Source organism: Heloderma suspectum, chromosome 7 (genome assembly GCF_057233095.1).
Source record: "Heloderma suspectum isolate Gila_16-S chromosome 7, 16-S_ref, whole genome shotgun sequence".
Lineage (NCBI taxonomy): Eukaryota > Metazoa > Chordata > Lepidosauria > Squamata > Helodermatidae > Heloderma > Heloderma suspectum.
In genome coordinates this window covers 65,264,815-65,285,557 of record NC_139464.1, presented here as the reverse complement: position 1 = coordinate 65,285,557, position 20,743 = coordinate 65,264,815, and the positions used below count along the sequence as shown (strand labels likewise).

Genomic DNA, 20,743 nt, shown 5'->3' with positions numbered 1-20,743 from the left:
GACACTGAAAAGACCACAGTATAGACACCAGGCAAGTCTCTCCACCAACCAGGGTGCCACAACTAAAAAGGTCCTCACCTTAGTAGCTACCGCCCCACCTCATTCAGCAGGGGCACCCAGAGAAGGGCCTCTGAGGATGGTCTTAGGGGCCAGGCAGGTATATATGGAAGAAGACGATTGGCAGTAGGTTTTCTGTACTTAGTAATTTTTGAATGTAAACTAAGTTCTCAGTATTAACAATGTGAGAATAGGCGATCAAATTATATTAATAGGCTAGTACAGTTGCTGGGAAGCAAAAATTTTAATTCTATATATATGCAAACCCAAACATTTCAGCGTAAGTCCCATTGAGATCCATGGTTCCATTATATGAAGGGCACTAACTGCATTGTAAACCTATTATTTTTGCTTAACTTTTAGTGGATTGCCAGCACTTCAGGAGAACTAAAATGCTGACATAATTAGCTTCCTTTTACAAGCATTTAACCTTGATTCACTATCATTCATCACCATGTGTGGCTAAACTAGTAACAAGATGGACTTTCCCTGGGGGTGTCCTGACTGCAGGGCTGCTGGTGGAAGACAACTGTCTGGTTCCACTAGGCCAGAAAGTTGATTCTGGTCCCCAAGGAATCATTTGTGGGGTAGGACATCTCTTTTGCTTCCGTCATTTCCACAGTACATTGACAATGCAATCCTATGCATATTTATTTGGAAGTTAAGCCCCACTTTGTTGAGTTGGACTTACTCCCAGAAAAACGTGTAGGGTTACAGCCTGAATGAATTTCCTAGAGAAGAATCCTTACAACACCAGGCTTTAGCAACTCCTTCTGTTCTGATAAAAAAGACTTCCTCTGTATTGGCTGTTCTAGAGTTAGATCTGCTTTTGCTTCCTACCCAGGCATCCTTGTCCCTCTTTGTCAGAAATAAGAAATAGGGGGGAAATTAGGAAGTAAGTGATGCAATATAATGTATTGGATGTCCATGCCTCTGTGTAGGATTTAATATTGTATAGCCCCATAAATGTAATAGATTCTGCACCATCTTTCATTTAATATTCAGCTATATAGGGTTGAATGTACATCATGCTCACCACAACTCCAGACACTGTTTTGGTTATATGAGCCGACACCATTCATATAAATGCATGTTCAGTTTCATCACTAGGAATATCATGCTTATAATATGTCACAGGAAAACAAAATAGAATCTGTTTTGTCCATTCTTTAGTGACAGAAATAGATAAGCACTTGTACCTCTGGTGTGCTCTCTCACATTCATACAAAAAACAAAACGTAGCTGAAAACATTGTACATGAATCTTCACACTGAGAGGAGGAAATCTCTAAATTCTAGCAATGTTATATCCTTTTTAGTTGATCATTATTTTCTGTATATTTTAACGAAATATTTGGTGGCCACTTATTATGGTATTGATTTGTTTATGTTTTCTTTACTTATTATCTATATTTATATACACTACCCAATAATATATGTTCTTGGGGTGGCTCGCAAAAATGGAAAAGAATAAAATACAATATAAAAAAGATAAATAGCAGCATTTCCAACAATAGATAAAAGATAAAACCAATATAGCAGTACAAATATATAATAAATTACAGATCTGACCTTTTAGAGCCCAGTTTTTTAAAAATCACAATTTTAAAATGGTCTTCACTTGGTGCTAAAAAGACCATAACAAAGATGCCAAGTGAACCTCTCTGGGGAGGCTTTTCTACAGGGCTTCTCCAGGTAGCCATCTGCCTCTCCTGGTGGAGGCACTTAGAAGTAGAACAGGCCCTTCGAAGAGGATCTTAAGCTTCAGGTCGGTATATGCAGGAGATGGTGATCTTTCAGGTAACCTGGTCTCAAGCTGTTAAGGGCTCCAATGGTTAAGTCCAGCACTTTCAATTGAGGCAAAAAACAGGCTAGGAGCCAGTACATCTGTCATAGCAGTGGCATAATATGATTGAAATGCCCAAGCCCAGTTAATAATCTTGTGGCCCTATTTTGAACAAACTGCAGTTTCCAAACCATTTTCAAAGGCAAACCCACATACAGCGCATTACAGTAGTCTAAACATGATGTTACCAGAGCATGGGTAGCTGTAGCCAGGAGTCTCCATCCAGATATGGTTGTGGCTGGTATATGAGCCATAGCTGATAAAAGGCATTTCAGGCTACAGAGACCGCTTAAGCCTCTAATGCCCTGTGATCAGTGATGATGTTTAGGAGTGTTATTCCATGCACTGTGGATACAGTTAGCGAGCGAGAGGCAGTCTGTGGCAAACCGGGTTTGTGGGATCGGTTCCAGCTTCTTCCTTCTGATGAAGTGGACAAGGTGCTTTCATCTGTAAAGCCGACTACCTGCTTACTTGATCCTTGCCCATCTTGGCTCATTATGAGCTGCAGAGAGAGGCTGGGTGAGGGGATCAGGAAGGTAGTGAACGCCTCCCTTGAGGAGGGAGTGATTCCATCAGCCTTCAAGGAGGCAGTGAGAAGAGAAGACTGCTTTTAAAGAAGCCCTCCTTGGATCCCCAAATCCTGAACAACTTTCGCCCAGTTTCGAATCTGCCATTTTTGGGCAAGGTGATTGAGCGGGTGGTGGCAATGCAGTTTAAGGCACACTTGCAAGAAGCCGATTATCCAGATCCATTTCAATCATGCTGCAGGACTAGGCATGGGACAGAAACGGCCTTGGTCGCCTTGGTGGATATGAGGAGGGCTTTGGACAGGGGTGAATGCTCCTTCCTTGTTATCTTCGATCTCTCAGAGGCTTTTGATACCGTGGACCACGGTATCCTCCTGGACCGCCTGGAGGGCTTGGGCATTGGAGACACCGTATTACAGTGGTTCTGGTCCTTTCTTTCTGGCAGTTACCAGGGGGTAGCAATGGGAGAGGAGGTTTCAGACCTGTAGCCTCTCACTTGTGGGGTGCCACAGGGTTCCATCCTCTCCCTGATGCTATTTAACATCTACGTGAAGCTGCTGGGGGCTAACATCAGGAGGTTTCAGATCTGTAGCCTCTCACTTTCTGGCAGTTACCAGAGGGTAGCAATGGGAGAGGAGGTTTCAGACCTGTAGCCTCTCACTTGTGGGGTGCCACAGGGTTCCATCCTCTCCCTGATGCTATTTAACATCTACGTGAAGCTGCTGGGGGCTATCATCAGGAGGTTTGGGGTGTGGTGTCATTAATATGCGGATGACATGCAGTTCTACCTCTTATTCAAATCTTCACCAGGGTTGGCTGTAGAATCCCTGTCCAAATGTCTGGAGGTGGTGAGTGGCTGGATGGGGAGGAATAAGCTGAAGCTCAACCCTGACAAGACCGAGGTACTTTTGGTGGGAGACAAGAGGAGGTTGGGGGATGGCGACCTGGAGTTGAATGACCTTGAAAGACCAGGTCCGCAGCCGGGGGGTCATTTTAGACTCCCAGCTGTCCATGGAGGCTCAGGTGTCAGCTGTGAGCCGGACAGCACTGTACCAACTCCATCTGTTATGGCGGCTGCGCTCCTACCTTCCCGACCATCTGTTCCCATCGGTAGTTCATGCCCTGGTCTCCTCTCATCTAGACTACTGTAAAGCGCTCTACATGGGGTTACCCCTGAAGACGGTTCAGAAGCTGCAGCTGGTGCAGAACGCAGCCGCCGCCAGCATATTCACATCATTCCAGTGCTGAAGGAGCTGCACTGGTTACCCGTTGTTTTCCGGGCCAAATTCAAGGTGTTGGTTTTGACCTTTAAAACCCTATACAGTTCCGGCACAGCCTATCTCAAGGAGCGCCTCTAGCAACACCAGACAGGCCGCTCAACAAGATCAGCCTCAGATGGCCTTCTCTCTGTCCCATCAGCCAGGACAGCTAGGCTGGTGAGGACTAGGGAGAGGGCCTTCTCTGTCATGGCCCCCACTCTGTGGAACTCCCTCCCTAGGGATCTCTGCCATGCCCCCTCTTTAATGAGCTTCCGCCACGCATTAAAAATGTGATTGTTCAGGCAGGCATTTAGGGTGGGTTAGGGTATTTTTAGAAATACAAGGTTTTAATGTGAAATTTTGTTTTAAACTGTTGTATTATTGTACATCACCCAGAGTGGCCAGGTGACTGGCCAGATGGGTTATTAAGTGAATGAATGAATGTTGTGTGATGTCACAAATCATGCTCGCTTGCAACTTACCTTCCACGCACCCACACTTTTCCTTGTGTCAGGAGTGCCCTAGCTGCCTCTTGCAGTCCCCTCCAATAGCCAACTCAGGACACAGACGATGAGGATTCTTTCCAAGGCTTTATTCCTTTATGACTCTTACAGATACTAATCACTAGCAACTAAGCAAGGAACTGCACTGGGGATAGATAGCAGAATAGCCTAAGCTCCAGGTAAGGCAGTTGGTCCCTGTTTGAAGAAGAACTGTGGGAAGACTCTGAACTTATGGGCTATGGAGAGATCCTCCCTCTTACCCTTGGGTCCTCGGGACACGGCCATTGTTTTAGTGCCAAACAAGCGGAGCGCCTCCTTTTGGCGCCCTCCATCTGTCGCCGCTCCCTGCGTCTGCGCTGAGCGTCCAGCAAGCCCCCCTCCAGTGCTCTCTCACTGCCAGGGTCACTATCTCTCTCAGAAATGCTGGCAGGAGGAATCTCTGCCAGCTGCTGTGCTTGTGAGAGATGAGCGAGCTCCTCTCCCACAGATTGCTGTTCTTCCTCAGAATCAGAACTGCTTTGGGGCTCTATGAGCTCAGTTTCCACCATGACATCTTGGTCTTTCAGGCCCAAATCCAGATGGGGAGGATGGAGTGCCTGGGACCAGCAAAGATGGCCCACATTTCCATATAGAAAATATAAAACTGTATTTTATGTTGTATGTCATATTGTTACAGTGCATTTTTTGTTTGTTTTTACTGATGGGACCTGAAATCCAATGCCACTGAAATTCATGAGATTTCATTCAGAGAAAATGTGTTTCGAACTGGGGTACAAGACTCATTACAAAATTGGGAAAACAATGAAGAGGTTTTTAAATTGTTGCACATACTGGCATGAGACACTTTACAATGCTTGTATGGCCCGGTACTCCTGCTTCTTTCTGAGTAGTTAAGGACTAACAAGATATGAAGAAATGAGAAATATATAAGGAAGTGAAAGAAAAGGCACAGTACAAATGCAAACTTGACTCAGCAATCCCTGCCTTCAGCTGAAGCTGATTCATTTCCTGCTGTGTATATTCAAATACTGGAGACAAAGGAAAACAAGATAAAACCACCCTGAAGTTTTCAAGCTAAACATCATAAACAGCACCTTTATAGCTAATTTTATAAAAACCACAATTATTTGACTTGGTCTCCAGGATTATTTGGAACCCACTGGTCTCTCATGAGGTTTTTGCTAGACTAACCTCTGTACTGTAGTGCTAGTTAATACTAACATTGAGACAAGGTTCTATACATTTTCTATGCTATATGTCTACCAGATGTGATTGCCTCAAAGGAATTACACCTGATTGTCTTTAAACCTTCCTTCAAAGGAATAACCAGGCATGGATCCAGCGTCTTCCGAGGGCCAAGCTACATTGAATGTATTATCACATTTAACCTGTCTTGGAGTTGGTTTTTGTTCTTAAATAGCAGCTGGGGGGGGCACTCAGGACCACACAGGAGGAACCCTGTGCCATTGTTCCAACAAATATCCCCCCTCCATGCAAAGCCCGCTACCCATGGGTGAAGCTGACCTCCTTTGGGGGGTGGGAGAATGTGAATAAGTTAAAAGAGAGTGAAAGTTTTGCATGGAGGCTTTTATTTTATTTTAGGAAATGACCCGTTTGCCTGCTTTGAGGGGACTTGTCCCGCAGTGCTGTGCAAAATGGAACATATTGAGAATGAAGGACATTAGAAGACTAGTCTTCTATTCATTTTTATACTATTTGTTTCATTATATATATTGCTTCTTATTGATACATTCTATTATCATTTTAAATGGATACAGATGCTTATTTGAAGTCTGGACAATCATCTTTGCATAGAGATTATTCATTCTGACAGACAGATCTATCCATCACAGATAAAGGGTTTCCCCCTTGAAGTTTTGGGAGACAGGTAAATCAGGTGCTGATAAATCTGTTCAGTAGTGGTCCCAATCCTTGAACCTATGTGCTGAAGTCCAAATCCTGATTGCCCCCCAACACCTACTAATTAACAAAATTATCATAATCATATATGTCTAATTACTCCATTGATACATAGATATCTCCTCCCCAAAACTCACAGTAGTTCCTATCCACAGGTGACTCTGAGCCCGGTCCCACCATCCTAGCACCTGGCTGCTCTTTATCCACACACAGTGCTCCCCACTCCTTGCTTCCTCATCTCTCATCTGTCAGTGTGCATCCTATATGCATAAACATTTGTTCTTCTGTATATATATAACCTTGCTCAGGTTCTGGGATGTCTCATTTCCCTTAAGCCAATTCCCCTATCAAACTCCACCCCACTCAATTCACGGGCCTAACAATGAGGTCATGAAAGTAGTCTTTCTGGTTGGGTTTGAATTCAACCTGGAACTTCCGAGGCTGTTTGCCAGGCTTCTCTTGAAGTCTTCAGTTTGGTCCAGCAGCTGCTCTGTCTTCAGACCACCACTGCCAGCCGACACTCATGCTTCTTCTATTTACTCAAAAGGCTGCTCCAGGAGTCTTCCTCTCCTCACTTGCAGACCATCAGCTTCTGCCTCACATGCTCTCAGCTTGGCTTTCTGGTCTTGTAGCTGCTCTTCTTCTGGCACCTCAGCCTCACAAAAACATCTCCTGATGATTCTCCCTTGAGTAAACTCTCCTGTCAGACGACTCCTGACAGAATGTTTCCAGGCATGTGCCTACAACCGCCCAGATTGTTCCTAGCTGGCTCCCCCAGTACCCGTTGGTTTCATGTTGCTCTCCCTACCCCTTCCTTGTTGGCTTCCCAGGCTAACTGTTGCTCTTAAGACACCTTCTGATCTCCCTAGTGCCCCCCCCCCCTTTACCAGACAGGAGTAACAGAAGTCCCTTTTTTCTTGGTGGCTGGGTACATTACCATCTTTATTTCCTAAGAATGTATCTGAGCCCCATGTGTGGCGCAAGAGGCATTCATGGGTAATGGAGATGGTTGCAGCTGGAGGCCCTCACTTTACTCTGAAGTGATCCCAACTGCCAGTAAGGAAGTCTTTTTTTTTTTAATGGGAGAGATAGGATGACTCAACAGGCACCATGAAACGTGTCCAGAGGCACACTGATGCCTGCAGGCACTACGTTGCCTATCCCCAGACTAGACCAATATTAACAGTACTTAATCTCTGGTGATTGCGTGCCAAAGCCCTCACCGCTTGATATCCCCCATGGTTTTCTAAAGTGTTACCAGTTTATTGAGAGTGAAGAGGAAAGAAATCATGATACAACATTCACCTTAATTCTTTAGTGATTAGGATAATATTAAAAGCGTAGTGGCCAATTACAGCCTTTTAGAAGTTGTCCAATAAATAGCAATGAGAATCTGAGTGTCGCACCCATCATTAAACTCAAATAATTGGCAAGTAGCTACAAATTAATAAGGGTGAATTCAGTCCTTTCAGTCTGTAAACTTTGAAAAGAAGGCTGAATCACTGATATAATGCTCAGAAATGTCCTTTGTGAAGTTTGGCTGAGTTACAGTACGCAATTATTCTTACTCTCTACTATTTCAAGTTTCACTACGTATTAAGAATCATTCCAGACTACAATTTCACAGTTAAAGCAGTTGCAATAAAATTACAACAGGAACCTGTAATTCACCCAGTGCCCCTTCCCTTTCCATGAAGTGAGCTGACAAAGCTGTTCTTTTACACAGTGGGAATTATCCAACATGGCCATATAAAACAGGAGCAGCTTGCAGTGAGTGTAACAGAGAACCATATAAAGACAGACTTGGCGATAAGTAAAAAGGAACTAGTCTTCTAACGCTGAAATAAAGTGCAACTATGAGTGGAATGATACAAGATAGTGGGTTTTGGTTCTATATATAACTGAACCAAGAATGTATACAAAGGGCGGCGGGGGGGGGGGGGGGAAATACCGCTCTGGAGAACAGCAAAGAAAATGTGCGTTCTGAAAAAAATGCTGTAATGCATCACTCAAAATGGAGGGCTGACAGAGTACTAAAACTGGCAGAGATCCAGAGCAAGTAAAGCAGTTTGGCTATGTGGCTGTTGTACAATCTAAAGCAAAGCAGTAACCACAGGAATTGAAGTAAAATTCCTGTGGTTATTAAAAATAACCACAGGAATTAAAAATATGTTGGTGTGGCTCAAGGGACCTTCTCCACATGCTCACTCCCATGTAAGGGATCACATGGAGAAACTTTAACATGAAGCATGCTGTAGGCAGTCTGCAGAAATGTTTCAGGGCTTCTTCAGTGGTGGCACCTGAGTTGTAAAACTTTAGTCTCTCATAGTAGCTCATCAGGGAAGCCTATTCATGGCATTTAAAATGTAGAGAAAGACCTTTTTAGGAAGTATAGTCTTGAGGAATGATCATACAGGAATTCTTCTGCTTCAAGTTGGTTTTTAAGATAGTTTTGATTATTAACCACACTAAGATTCCATTGGTCCATGGGGTGGGAAATAAAATTTAAAATCGTTAACACTTTCTGTAATTATAGCAGCTGTACAAAGAGCTGCTGAATTGGGTTGCATTACTGTCTAGCATTGAGCTTTGTTCACACCGAGGCTTTTCTATGAATGAAAATGATCACATGGAAAAAATAAAGCCTCGCATTCTTGGTAAGTGAGCGAAGACCAGGAATCACTTCAGCAATTTTCCAGCAGCAGCTACTTTCTAGCCAAATATGCTTTACAGCAGTGGGAAATATTGTTGCTAAAATGCATAAGGATTAACCCCAGTACAAAGCTCTCCATACTGTTTGACCTGGTGTGATCTAAATACAAATACATGGACTTCAGGTGAATATCAATTGCTTGCAGTTCTGATGCAGGCTATAGATTAATCAGTTGGTCAATGTTCTGGATATACATAAACTTTTTAGAATCAACCTCTCATAAGGCATTCAATGTCTATTGCAAATTACTTTTTTTAAAAGGCTTATTACCTCTCCCCCCTAAGCCTTTGAACCATGACTATTCATGGTTCACAAACTATTCACAAAATGTTGAATTTACCTCTACATGTCGAGAGCAGAAGACAAGACAGAAAGGAAGATGTAGGCATTGCAACAGCATTCTGCCTCACCAAGTTCTGAACAGTCTCTTTGCAGCATGTAATTAAGAGATATTTCACCTGTGATAAGTGAGGACACGCTTAAACCTGGGGGGAAGGCTATATGCTTCTCAAGTGGCCAATTTTGGGATGTGAGGCTGGTGGAACACCCCAAGGGTGAGCACAGTCTAGAAACCTCTACACTGCAACATAGATCTGAAGCATACTAACACTTTGTACAGTGCCTGCTCTGATCAGAGGCTTGCCACTTGTCAAATGCTTACCCAGAACATTATCATTCCAGGGACTTGAACAATTTTGGAGAAGCATTTAAGGATGGAGCCACACAGAATCACTGCACTAGAATCTGACAAAGCCTCTTCACTTCTATCCAAAGCTCTGAGCTTTTTCGTTTGGGGTCCTAGAATGACTCCTAAATTAAAAGCTTAGTAATCCAGGAAGTCCAAAAATGCACCATTATCTTGTGATGTTACTGAAGTGATTTGTCATTAATGTTGTTCCAACTGCAAATAATGTTTATTTTATTTAAAGACTGAGGGGAGTCATGGTGTGTCCAGTACTATATCACCATCCTAGTACTGAAACATCTTTACTTTTAGAGAGCAAGCCTATGGGCCCTAGGCAAGTGTCCCAGGGCCACAGGATTGCTTGGAAAACCCAACAGCGCTCCGACCTCAGAAGGGGGAGTTGGAGATCCAACCCGACCCCTCCTCCTTGCAGCCAGTGCAGAGAGAACCGTGCTGGCTGCCTGTCCAAGGTCAGAAAAACAACCTCGAGGAGTAGGAAAGGCTGCATTCCAGTGGGCAGGAAGGGGAGGAGACAGGAGAGGCCATGACACAAATTAGCCTGAGCCTTCTTCCCTCCCCCCCTTGAAGCACCCTTACTAGACAGGCTCAAAAGCCTGTCTAGCAAAACTCAGGAAACACAGAGGATGGGAAGGCAAAGATCTCTACCACTTCTCCCGCCCTGGCAGCTTCAGCCCAACAGGGCATAGGACACTTGGAAGCATCAGAAGTGACTTTTGTAATAGTCTTATTTATGAAGCAACATGATCCCAAAATGTCTATATAAAAGTGATCTGGCAACACTGATAACTAAATGACTTAAATATAGAGTAAGTCTCATAAGGAGATGAAAGAATAAGAAGAGCCAGCTGGTATATGGCACAATTAAACATCAAGACATCAGAGCTTCTGCTTCAAAGTTCTTTAGATATTAAAAGTGTACATGCAGGAGAAAAAGACCTCTCTTTTTAGTTTAGCAGTCACCAGTCATAAGGGGTATGATTCATATGGCTTCTTAACCAGAACATTCATGAAGTGTTCTAAGGGAAAACAAACACCCAAGGTCTGCATTATTACACCTATTTCCAGTTATCCTGTTGATCTCAGCACCACCTAAAGGAAGTGATTCAGTGCTTGGTTGCAGCCAGCATTTGGAAAGTGCGTCTCTCAAACAACATACATAACATCCAAGACAGACTAAAAAGCCACTTTCAGAAATACCAACATATATAAAAATAGTTTATGTAATCTTGGTAGACCTAAAATATAAATCAGTTTACATTTGTACTTAGAAATTTTTTTAACATCTTCCCAAAGAAAACCTATTTCCACTTGCAATTTATCAGAGAAGCACTCCCAGCAAGAATCACATACAACGATATCACACATAATGTTAAGTATGTTTGGCAATATTCATACACTGTACACTATGGTTGTTGTGTATATGCACCAAAAAGTTTTAAGTCACCAGCTTACTCTAATGGATACTGTAAATCTGCAAGCATTATTCATAATGTCCAGAATGCAACAAAATAAGCTGTTGGTTTTACTTTATGTAAGCCTGGAAATTGTGTTTTTTCATCCATCAGAGAACGTGAGGCTTATGTTTTCTGATATGCAGCAGAAATATGACACCATAAATAAGGTCAGTTATAAATCTGGAGTTTATGGAGTCTTCCTCCTTGGAAAAAGCTCAGCACGACAACTTCAAAGATCATTTCTTTTTCTTCTTCTCATCCAATGCCATTTTTAACTTAACTTCTTCTACTGGTAGTGCCCCCAGCTTCTTCTTCTTTGCCTTTTTAACCTTTTCTTTAATAGTTTCAATATCAATTTTTGTTTCAGCAGAAGCTACATAGTAAGAGAGACATTAACACAGGTTGGATTTCCTAGGATCAACATACCAGACCCAAGAGATACTCAAAAATTTTACACACATTACTTAGGCCCAGTTTAAGCATGATGCCAAGTGTGCTAAAAAAAACACCAACAGACAAACTTGTCATGCATAAATCAGATTTTAAGACAGAGTATATAACATTCGTAAACTAGCGCCATGTACATGAGCCAAGAATTTCTGATATGCTAATGTTGCATGCACAGGTGCAGCAACCCAGGTGGTAAGCATAGCTACATTTTTAACGCACACATTTTTAAATTAAACCAACATTACTATCTTTTCATCACCAGATAAAGGCTCTTCTCTTTTCCCAGGCATTTTGGCAGCATGTAATAAGTTTTAATTGATCCTGGATTTGTTTTATGGCTTGGCTGATTGCTCAAAGTTGTTTTTAGATATATGTTGTCTTCGTGTATGTTTCTTAAATGTTTACATTTTGCATTGCAAAAATGCTTTGCAATTTTGTATTGTTAATGTTTTAACCTTTGTAAACCACCTAGGGAGCTTCGGCTATGGGGCAGTATAGAAATGTAATAAATAAATAATAACCTGAGTGAAATGAAGTGTTGGATCCAGCTTTATTTCCATCAGCAGGAGTATTCCCCGAGCAGAGTTCAGCTCAGAATGCTCTCACTGGTGGAAAGGGTGGGGGAGGGGGCAGAGAGGAGAAGAGCAATCTTCACCCATTGCCCCTACTTCTGCAGAGCCTAGTGCCACCTCCCGCCCTGTCCAGGAGGGTTTCCTAACCCTCTGGAGCAGGTTTGGGTGGGGTGGGGTGGGTCACAGGGGACTGCCTGGGGAGAGGTGAAGCAACAAAGATCACTGCCTTTTCCATTCCAGCAACAGAATTCCTCTACTGGATCAGAAGCCTCCTGCAGCTGGGAGGACCTCTTCCATCCAGGGAAGGCAGATTCTGGAACCAACCGAATGAATCCAGTTTTAATAACTTCCAAGAAGCACTAATATTTCAGATTAACCTGGTTTTATCTCCTTCTACAGTTAACATGTATTTAAACTAAGATTATTAAATTGACTAGCACAGGAGATTTGGTACAATAAATCCACTCTTATCTAGAACCACACTGCCTTGAAAAGTAGCTTGATGTGCACTGTCCTTCTTGTCCAAAAACGTATATAGATGCTATGCATTGGCTGGAGTTTCCGTTAATGTCAAAGTACTTTTGCTTAAATGAAATCTACTAGCCTGAAGGTTTCACCAAGGTCATGCTGTCACACTTTATGATTTTCTCTAGCTCTTCACATCTATAAAGACAGCTTTTAGGTTGGGACAGGTTTTAGGTTTGCATAAAATAAATAAGGAACCCTTCAGTATAAGCCAAAAATATAGCCTCATTACAGTCGAACCATAATTACCCAAGTAGTTCCAAAGAGCAATGACCTATTCTGCACTGGAGCTAGACAAACTGGGAAAATATGTGTAGATATACAAAACACACACGTGCACACAGAGTTTGTAATACTAGAAACTTGTTAAGTAGTTTGCACATGCTTGACATTCAAAATGTTACGTTTTTTCCTTTGTTAAAGTTACAAAAGAGTGACACAGTTCCTTGAGCAAGAACACAAATATTATCAATTTTAGCACACTGAATTTTATCCTGAAAGACAGACCAGCATTAACTATATATATCTTAACTTTTCTCTTCCTCAATTTTCCAAGTTTTACTAGCCTCACAATGTAAGAGATGCCAGTGAAAATTCATTTCGTAGACAACAGACCAAAATACTTTCCCTTCATCAATACCTCTGTATAGCCTCTGTACCTCTGGAACCTATGCCAGCCTGAGAGCCAGTGAAAATTCATTTTGTAGACAACAGACCAAAATACTTTCCCTTCATCAATACCTCTGTATAGCAGAGATAATTATTTTTTAACAAAGGTAAAAAAAAAAAAAAAAGTTTCCAGGAACCAAGCTTACCTTTCTTTGGTTTTACAACTGGCTTTTCCTTAGGTGGAATAAAAGCTTTATTTCTCTCTTCTTGTCTCCTACTAATTGCCTCTGCTTGTTTTGCCTAAAAAAAAGGACCCCACATTTCAGGTATGATACACACCCCCAAATTAGATACATTTTAATATAACTTCAAAAATATCAAAGTGACTATACCTTTATCTCCTCTACTCTCTTACGCTTCTTTTGACTTTCTTTCAAGAAATATTCACCACTTGCCAATTCTTTATCGATCTGTAAAAATAATTACCATGATTAGACATGTTCCATACTGAATACTGCCATATCTCCCATTTAAAAACAACAAAATCATACTCTTCAGAAACTCTGTATTTCATGTGAAAGAATGTGTTAGAACTCTGAACTGATGCTGTTTATCAGAAAGTGTCTATTATTCTGTGACAGAAAGGCAATCAAATAAACATGTTTTTAAAACACGTTTTTCTTTTGCTGCCCCCTTCAAGGTGGTGGAATTCTTATCATCATTATTTCAATTTCTATACTGCCCAATAGCTGAGGCTCTCTGGGCATTTCACAAAATGACAAGCCGCAAATACAAGATAATAAAAACATAATAGAAAATCTTTAACACAAAAACTAAAATATTTTAAAAACAGTTACAGTAAGATACTGGACTTGATAAAAACAACTGTCATAAATGTCCCACTATAGCTCTATAATCTCAGGCAAGGATTTTTTTCTGAACCCCTTTATTTTGGCAGTAAAGTTTTTGGATTGAACAGACCTGACTTTCTGGTTGTGGAGGTGGGAAGGGAGTATATTCCTTTTTGACATTTTTCTTCTTTGGTTCCTTCCGTTTGTTCAAATTCTTGTGTTTGAACTTAGGTAAAAACCGTTCCCAGTTCTGCAGTCTTAATTCAGGATCTTTTGACAACTCCCTTTTAATCATCAGAGTCTTCAAACAAAACACCAGTTAGAACATAGCATTTACTCAACTCAGTTGTTTTTATGTACTCAGACAGACAGAAGTATCTAGGTAGTAGATCTAAAATAACCTTTTAGTAACAGCACATAATACTAGATATCATCATAAAAGGAAGAAGTCTGATTTGTGAACAATGATACCCTGTTCTTTGGGTGCTATTTAGTATGTTCAATGATATGCTAGATGTGTAAAAAAAAAAAAAAAGGCAGAAGTCAGCCATTTTCTGTTATTTGAGTTGTTTTCAAATTAATCTGTATTTCAAGTCTTTAAGGAAGAATCCTCTACTCCCTGCAAGGCTGACCAAGGAGCTGTTGGATATGGCAGATGGAATTTCCTGTCCCATCTGCAGTGGTCCTCTATACACTGCAGCACAGCTTCCTGCCACCGTGGCTGTCACAACATCAGTGGAGCCCAAAATGGGGCAGTTCAGTGGCATGCTAGGGTCTAGAACCTGGAGGATCTGCAAGTTCTTAGGCTCCCAACATGCCCCCAAATGGAGTTGGAACCTATGCCAGCCTGAGAGCTAACGTGGTCAATGGGGCATGGGAAGGAACCAGACACCCCCACTCCTGCTCTGGCCCCTGGATGTGGTGGCAGCTCCACTGCAGATCTCCCTCACCCCAAGACATAGGATTGCTCTTCCCAAAAAGGATTGTTACCAAAAAATAAAAATGCTAAGAAGGTAATAGGCACCTCAACTGATAAACTTGTTAGGCTAAAATGAAAGTGACACAAAGTAAAGTCTTATTTGCATAAAAAAGTAATATTCACCTTGATGTTATATATGGGATGGATATTCTTCATTGTATCCAGAACTACTTTCCTAACCTAGATATAAGAAAAGGCAGACAGCAACTTATTTTCAATAAAGAATGTTTATGTGAACTTGAAATAATCTTTTCACAACTCACCAATTACATTTTGAAAGAAAAGTAGACAAACAACCTAATATCCTATACTTTACACAATAGCCTGGTTCACATATAACCCTAACCCATGGTTTATTTAAACCATAGTTTGTTGCCCTACCCAGCGTTTGTCTGAAAGATCAAACAAACCATGTTTTGTTTTCTCAGTCCCTGGGTTGTTTGTTTCCCTTCTCCTTCCCCCGCTCCTTCCCTCCCTGTATCCCAAGTGCCTTTGTGGCACTGCAGTACTGGCATGTAAGGACACTGTTTTGGGTGTGTGTGTTTTTTTTACTACTTTTACCCGCTGCCTCTGTAGCCTGGTGAAACAATGAATCCATGATTCTGGGTTTGCACATAATGACAACCCATGATTTCAGCAACATACAGTTCACAACCCAAGAACAAATCATGGGTTCTCTTCATGGGCTGTTCGTGGTTAACAGCCCAAAGTTAACCCATAGTCCTGGGTTCACACATAACAATCCACAATTCAACAAACCACGGTTAATTAAACCATGGTTCATGGTTATGTGCAACCCAGGTCAGTGGCTGCTAATGCACAAGCATTTTCACCCGGCCAAGCTAGTTGGTATCTTCTTATGTGGCACGCTATGGACTGTTTGGGTAATAGCCAGATTTTTGGTACTCATACCTTTAGATGCAATGCTGTACCAGCGCAAGGAAACTGGTGTGTGTCAGGTGGAGGGGAGAGATAATCCTTTATTATCATGGATAGGATTGCACCTAATGTTCCCTATCTTCTCACATGCTATATGTGCAAGATCTTGCATGGTTCACTTGCACTACTCCACAGCTTGCATGGATGCAAAAGGTCCTCACACTAGGTCCTAAAACACTTTTTGCCTTGCACAGCAGGACCATAGAATCGGCTGTAACATAAAATTCTATGTTGATGCTAAGACAGAAAACAACCTCAGTGAAATAACTAAGAGAATTCCTACGAAGGGGATGAAACATTTTTCCCATATGTGTACTAATTGTTTATTAGGAACAATTTCCTAATTGTTTATTAGGAAAAACATTTTAAAAGGGGCGAACAGATTCTACAACTTGAAATGAATTTCTAAAACGTTTTTTCCTATGAAAAGGAGACCTTACCTCTTTTAAGCCATTAAAAGGTCCAAGAGCTGAAACAGTGTTCCCCTGAACCATGATGTAGCAGTTGGTTAACAGTTCTAGAGCCTACATAAGAAGATATAGCAGATATTTCATAAGCAGAGATCTTAATGATAACTGAGGTTTATATCTTAAACTCACTCACTAGGGAATAAACTCCACTGAACCCATTAGGACCTACTTCTGAGTAAATATGAATACGGTTGGGCTGTAAGAGTATAAGACATACCTTGAGCGTAGATCCATTGGGACCAATAAGCCTCTGTCTTCTTTTGATAAATCTTTCTCTGTTTCTCACCAGTGACCCTGTTTTAATGATGTCACACGCAACATCATCTTCAAGGATGCGTACAGCCTGAACAGAATATTAGAGACCATCTAAAGTTAAACAGATACAAGTATAGGTAGCAGCATTATTAAAGTAACTTTATTTATTCTGAGAAACTATTCTGAAAGATGATTCCAAATCAAAAGTCTGCTACTTCAATTGAATGACTTTTCTAATAAACCCAAGCACATATTTCAGATCTTCCTAAATTCAGACTTAAAAAACTAATAGGAAAACAAAATTCAAGCAATTTAATAGGGAGGTGTGGTAGACACCCAAGTACTTATCACTAAACAAACCTGCTCAAATGGAACACTTCTTGCTAGGAGCTTTATTAAGTCTCTGGCTCTGATGATTATATATGGGTCAAACGTCTTCTTTGTTGTGCTGACAGTCATGCTTCCTTCAATTAAGTCTAAAGCTGCACTTATGTGCTGTAACACAAAGAAGCAAGAAATGGCCTATGCAGAAACAAGTTTCTTGACAGTATCAGAGCTTATAGACTAAACACATTTTACAAATAGAACATATCTTGACTACAAAAGCAAGAACAATTTTTTTGGATGATGTATATGAGCCTGACTTAGGAAGTTTCAAGTAGAATTTTAAATTAACAGGCCTTGCATGGCTAGTATCAGGGTTAGCACTGTAAGGCATCTGCTGAAGCCCATGCTGCAATAGAGAGCCCACTATCAGCCTCTGGGCCTCTTGGTCCTGCTCCTCCGTCTCCCTTTTGCTGCCTGGTCACCTGCCCCCTCTGAACAAGTGAACAATGAGAGGAGCAAGAACAGCAGCAACCTCCCCATGGCTTGTCCCTTACTTCTGAGAGGTCATACTGAGGTCAGACTGGGCCTGGGAAAAGAGTCAAGTAAATGGACAATGGTGCTAGACAATGAGAACACTGTGTCCAAGGGACTCCCAAAATCTGGGGCCAGCAGTGCCACTTACCCCTTATCCCTGCAAATATGTCTATTAACTTCACACACACAATCATACTAATCCAAACATCTGCTGCAGGGGTACATTTATTTCCACTGGAACATGCAGGCTGCTCAGGTTTCTTAAAGCTCTGATAAGTTGTATACTATATCTCAGTATTGTAGGAAATACAATACTGTGAAAATAACAATTTATACTTTTAAGTAGCATATTATTATAATCTAGTCCACCCGTTTCCATTTATGAAAGTAGAGATGAGTAGTTTGAGAATTCTCTGCCTAACAGTACACTGCACCTCACCTTTCCTCTCGGTAACCTAGGCTCTTTAAGTAGAACAGGGCTGCGCAACTTGCAGCCCTCCAGATGTTTTGGCCTACAAGTTCCACCATCCTTCACCACTGGCTATGATGCGTAGAGTTGATGGGGGCTGTAGGCCAAAACGTCCAGAGAGGTACAAGTTGCCCACTCCTGAAGTCAGTATTAAGCATTATGAAAGTATAGAAAGTATTCATACATGTTCATTCAAAGTTTTCCGCACTAGGGGCCAGCATTCTTTCAAGTAAGCTTCTCTGTATTTGGGGAAAAGAGTGGCGAAGCTGCTTTCTTCCAGAAGCCCTCTAGGATTATCTTGTCTTGTAAAGGCTGGCTCTTTCCATCCATCAGGAACAGTGAGAAGTTCAGAGTCATCTACTGTTAAAAAAATTATATATTTATATTAGAATAGTTTGTCTTACATAAAAAATGGGGAGTGGGGAGGTGCCACAACAACTGCTTCAAATGTTGATATCCGAACTGGGAAAACCGTTGAGCTTCACGAACTGCAACCAACTGTAAGAGTCAGGGTGCAAAAATGCAGTGCAAAATTTCAAGCTGATATCCTAACAAGGCATAAATACCTTGGCTCTCAGAGAACACTCTCATTAGCAATGCTCAGTCAGGAAAACATGGCACAGATCACTTCAAACCACTCCAGTCACAACCTCTGCCACCTTTCTACATGCCAGGAAAGGACATGCACACGTGTACAAACAGGAACAGCGTCCCTCTATGTTTCCCCAGGAGGGAAAACAAAAGCGCATGCCGAGTCTGCTGCTGTGTTTTGGAACACTCACAGCAGAGAAGGTGCATATGCAGCAGCCATAGCGTGCCAACACAGTTCCCGAGCTAGTAACAGACACCACAGTGCCACGATGGTGTCAATATTGGGATAGGAAAGGCGTAAGTGGACAAACAGGTGCATTTGCCGCATGGTTGCTGGCCTGGGATAGGCTGCTACTCTGCCTATGGACGCAAGTGACAAGTTACATAGCAGCATTAGGACTTAAAAGTCACTATCTACAAGTTGCCAGGCATTACATAAATCATAATACTCCTACATGAAGGGTAGTCCAACAACTTCATTGTTCTAAGGAACTGGGTTCCTCTATGTATTTATATTTAGATTCAGTCTTCTCCAGAACTATTGTCATCATGCAGTTGGGGTGGGGGAAAGAATGCAAGCCCCAATAGGTAGTTCTCTATGATAGGCTATATATGTTGTTTGCTGCTGTAGATGCCCGCAGAAACAGATAAAAGTGGCATCCAATGCTCTTTATTTTTCTTTCAAAACATTGCTTTGTTTTGGCAGTACCCCTAAATTCTACAGGTGTCCCAACAAAAGAGACTATTTCCTCCAATTGTTTTCCCCTAAATATAATATTGGTCTGTAAGCTTATGCGATCAGATCATTATAACCAGCAAAGTTGGCTGATTACGCCTCTTAAGTCTTCTCCCAACAGGAAACCGCAGCCATTCAGAACTTACATTTATTTATTTAAAAATTATATTGCAGTCCAACCCAAGAGACTTCACAGTGACTTATCACGTTAAGAGACAAAGCAAACTAGAATACAACACACAAAAGAGCTGTAAACCTACAGCGCCAAGACCTAGGGCTGCCACCCTATGCAAGCTTACTTGGGAGTAACCTCCCCTGAAGTCCTTCGAAGTAAACATGCACAGGATCGGGCTATAAAACAACGCAGCCCAACGCTACGCACGCCAGGCCGGGGAATGCTGGGAGCTGTAAACCACTTGCCTGTGTAAACACGCACAGAATTGCTCCCTTAGGGCGCATCCCTGCGCGTGTTTGGGCAGAAGCACGCCCTACAACTCGCAGCATGCTGGGAAGTGTAGGCCTTTCTTCTGTCTAAACATGCACAGGATCGCACCCTTAAGGAGGCTTCCCAAGGGTCCGGCCAGATAAGTGTCCATGCGGCGCAGCGTGCGGGGAACACGAAATCCCCCCTCCGCTCCCCGCCCCACTGCACGTGGCCCAACGGGCGAGCTCAAAATATCCCCGGAAGCCGCTCGAGCAGAGAAAATGGCGCCACCTTTGCTCGTCTGCTGGCGGGGGCCGGCGGGGGCCCGGGTCTCGGCGCTCCCCTCCCCACGCTCGGCCTTCTCGGAGGCCGCCATGCCGCTTCCCCTTCACCCGGCCGTGAATCCCCCACACGGCGACAACCCGGAAGTGGAAGCCCGACGCGAGGGGGCGCAGGGCTCGCGGGGGGGGGGCAGTAGGGAGCCCCCTGGGGCTCAACATTGGCCGGACATTGTCGTCCGGAGGCGTCGAAGATGTAGAGATAGAAAACGGAGAGAAGGAGCCCAAACTTGCGGCAAAGACGTGAAAGCCGCCACTGGCTCTCTGAAGTAGCGGAGTGGCGTCGCTCTTTCCGTTGGTATCTCTCGGTGGAAGCGCTCACTTGTTGTTGTTGTTCGGTTTTAGGGCGGAAGTGCCAATGAGGTTCGAGACGGTGAGCGACTCTCATCTTTCTCCAACTCTATGGAGTCAGAACGCCCCCTTGAGCGTAAGCCCGGGGGAGTCGTGCAGCGGTGCATTGTGGGTCTTGTAGTCTTCAGTATTAGCATGACTTCCCGGCAAGGTATCGACGCCTGAGCGCTGAGAGACAAGAGCCACGCGATATTCTTGCGTTCATGCTAGCAGCAACCCAGCGCGTAACGGGTTTAGAGTGTGGTGGGTTGGGACCCCCAAAAAATCCCCGCGAGGCTCAGATGAGGTCCGGTCGAAGTTTTTTCTAAGGCTTTAAAAGCAGGAGAGCTCACGGCTGAT

General features: G+C 42.7%; 1 protein-coding gene across 3 annotated transcripts; it reads right to left on the bottom strand.

Moving 5' to 3' along the window:
* Positions 1 to 9,721: 9,721 nt before the first annotated feature.
* On the bottom strand, positions 9,722 to 20,462 carry KRR1 (KRR1 small subunit processome component). 3 transcript variants are annotated; one of them, XM_084810469.1, is made up of 10 exons: positions 20,288 to 20,462; positions 18,149 to 18,324; positions 16,995 to 17,129; positions 16,597 to 16,722; positions 16,350 to 16,433; positions 15,094 to 15,150; positions 14,122 to 14,292; positions 13,533 to 13,610; positions 13,347 to 13,440; positions 9,722 to 11,357 (listed from the first exon to the last, which is right to left on the bottom strand). In XM_084810469.1, the coding sequence occupies exons 1-10, from the start codon at positions 20,439 to 20,441 to the stop codon at positions 11,221 to 11,223; spliced, it is 1,212 nt and encodes a 403-aa protein (XP_084666595.1). In that variant the 5' UTR covers positions 20,442 to 20,462; the 3' UTR covers positions 9,722 to 11,220. The 3 variants fall into 3 exon arrangements, with proteins under 3 accessions (XP_084666595.1, XP_084666596.1, XP_084666597.1); XM_084810470.1 differs by lacking the exon at positions 20,288 to 20,462 and adding an exon at positions 20,007 to 20,120; XM_084810471.1 differs by lacking the exon at positions 20,288 to 20,462 and adding an exon at positions 20,007 to 20,120 and having other exon boundaries at positions 18,149 to 18,321.
* Between the last annotated feature and the right edge of the window lie 281 nt (positions 20,463 to 20,743).